The sequence below is a fragment of the Saprolegnia parasitica genome (assembly GCF_000151545.1).
Source record: "Saprolegnia parasitica CBS 223.65 unplaced genomic scaffold supercont2.1360, whole genome shotgun sequence".
NCBI classification, from domain to species: Eukaryota; Oomycota; class Saprolegniomycetes; order Saprolegniales; family Saprolegniaceae; genus Saprolegnia; species Saprolegnia parasitica.
This window is the reverse complement of record NW_012157754.1, coordinates 1-2,094: the sequence shown is the minus strand read 5'-3', so window position 1 is coordinate 2,094 and position 2,094 is coordinate 1. Positions and strand designations below refer to the sequence as shown.

Below are 2,094 nucleotides of genomic sequence, written 5' to 3'. Positions count from 1 at the left end.
CCGGACGAGGTTGTGCCAGACGACTGGGCGATCTCGTTCTGCATGTATCACCGCGGTGTCGTGCCCACGGACACACGCGATAGTTTGCACCGCGAGCGCTTCCACCAGTACTCGCCCGAGCAGGTCTACTACTGGCCCGACGACGTCAATGACTTTGACCACTGGAACTACGCGTCGATCTACGACGCGCAAAACTGGTTCTCGGACCACATCGGCATTGGCTGGAGAAACGGGTCCGACTGCTGCGCACCCGACTCGGTCTCTTTCCACTACGTCCACGACATGCACCTCGTAGACGCCTACTTTGAGCTACGAAAAAATGCTCCAAAATAAAAGCTCTGCGGGCGCTTCCTCATAATTCAAGTTGTCTGTTGGGCAGTGACCTCATCTACGCAGCGATCCCAAGCGAAGTGCTTGTCTACACCCTTTGCGCAACGACGCTGCACGCGGATGTTCTGCTGATCGACGACGCCTTCGTCCGCATCGGGGCCACTGACTGGGCGTTCCGTCGCAAGACACGCGGCCTGCTCAAGGGTGCGCCTTGTCGACGCCGCGACAACCAACGCTGACGATGGCGTGCGCGGCACCCGCTTGGCGGCACTCACGGACGGCGTGATGACGTTCAACAAGTCGCTCTTGGACATCACCGACGCGCTCCAGACGTACGCTGCGACCCACATCTTTGGCGTGATTGCGCCGGGGCCACCTGTGTACTACAAGTACACTACTTTGCGCGCTGCAACAATGCGGCGCAAGCGGCGTGTGACGGCTTCGCATACGTAGCGATGACGCGCTTGTGTCGATGGCGTGCCCTCGACCGATGGCCCGAGCTCGCTCGCCTACACCGACGATCCCGACGCTTCTGTCAAAGCGCAAATGGATGACGCTGCACGACTTCGCACTTCAATCCATGTCTGGGGCAGTGTGTTTGAGGCAGCTCTGGTGCTTCTGAGCATCCTCGCCAATGGCTGTCGTCGCTGGCTGCGACTCGACTCGACCGTCGACGCTTCACGAATGAAGCGTCAAGAACACGTACAAGTCCTTTCCTGAACGGTAAGAACATGGTATTTGCAGCGTTAACAGCGGTGCGTATGCATCAAGACGATGGTTCGCGTGCGCACCCAAATTACCGGACGCGGGAGATGGTGACGGGGTTGTCCGAGTAAACGACAAGGTCAAAGTCGGCCTGGATCGGCTCAAAGGTCGACGGGATGGCCACGTACGTGCCCGGCGACAGCGTGAGCAGCGGCGTCCGCGCGCCGGACGCACTGTTGGTGTAGCAGCCATTGCCCGACGTTCCGATTGCCGTCGTGGGGTTGGCACTCGGGTCCAGCTGCCCGTTGGGACCGCACATGTACAGTGCCAAATTGATGGACGGCACGGGTGATCGCGTCGGCCGTAGCCGAAGAAAAAGCCGCGTCACCGCTCTACGCAGCAGCGTCAGCAACGCATACGTTTAGATGCCACGTACGAGAGCTGGATAAAGTACTGCGGGTTCAAGAGGTACCGGCCAAAGTTGGAGCACCCGACGGCCGTGCCCGCCGCCATGTTCCACTTGCCGACGACGAGAGTTTCGACCAAGCCATGGCCTTCGGGTGGCAGTGTGTACACGTGGAATTGCGGCGATGACGCGGCGATCGTCAGCACAAAGGCGCCGATGCAGTGGGGCTCGAACGTCGACGGCACGAGGGTGTACTCGCCCGGCGACAAGTCCTTGACTTCAATGTAGCAAAAGCCCGGGCGGTACTCCCCCGACTGCGCGTGCAGTGTCTTCTTGGAGACGGCGCCGACGCGCTGGCCGTCACGGACCAAGCGGAGGTTGATTGGATACTGCACGGGCGCCTCAAGTGTGATGACGACGTCCGTCAGCGTGTCCGTGACGACCACTTGGTACTGCGGGTTGTGCAGGAACGAGCCGTACCTACGCCATTCCGATCAGTCTCGGTGACCAACGCACACTGTCGTCGTACTTGGGGCAGCCGCCGGCAGTCGTGCCCGTCCACTGGTCGCGCAGCGTGTGTTTGTGCAGAGGTGGCGCCGGCGCAGCCGTAAACTCGAACGGTTCGTCCGTCGAGAAGACGGAGATCGTGTAGT

At 60.6% G+C, this 2,094-nt stretch overlaps 2 protein-coding genes across 2 annotated transcripts; one reads left to right on the top strand and one right to left on the bottom strand.

Moving 5' to 3' along the window:
* Positions 1-42: 42 nt before the first annotated feature.
* SPRG_18655 (hypothetical protein) lies at positions 43-783 on the top strand (the record flags this gene model as incomplete). The annotated part of the gene is made up of 2 exons (XM_012358093.1): positions 43-233; positions 534-783. 2 exons carry the CDS (start codon positions 43-45, stop codon positions 781-783), a joined length of 441 nt encoding a protein of 146 aa, XP_012213483.1.
* Positions 784-1,126: 343 nt separating this feature from the next.
* SPRG_18654 (hypothetical protein) lies at positions 1,127-2,053 on the bottom strand (the record flags this gene model as incomplete). Its single annotated transcript, XM_012358092.1, has 3 exons — positions 1,127-1,427; positions 1,472-1,921; positions 1,971-2,053. Coding segments are annotated over 3 exons (834 nt in total), but the record flags the coding sequence as incomplete, so codon positions are not given.
* Between the last annotated feature and the right edge of the window lie 41 nt (positions 2,054-2,094).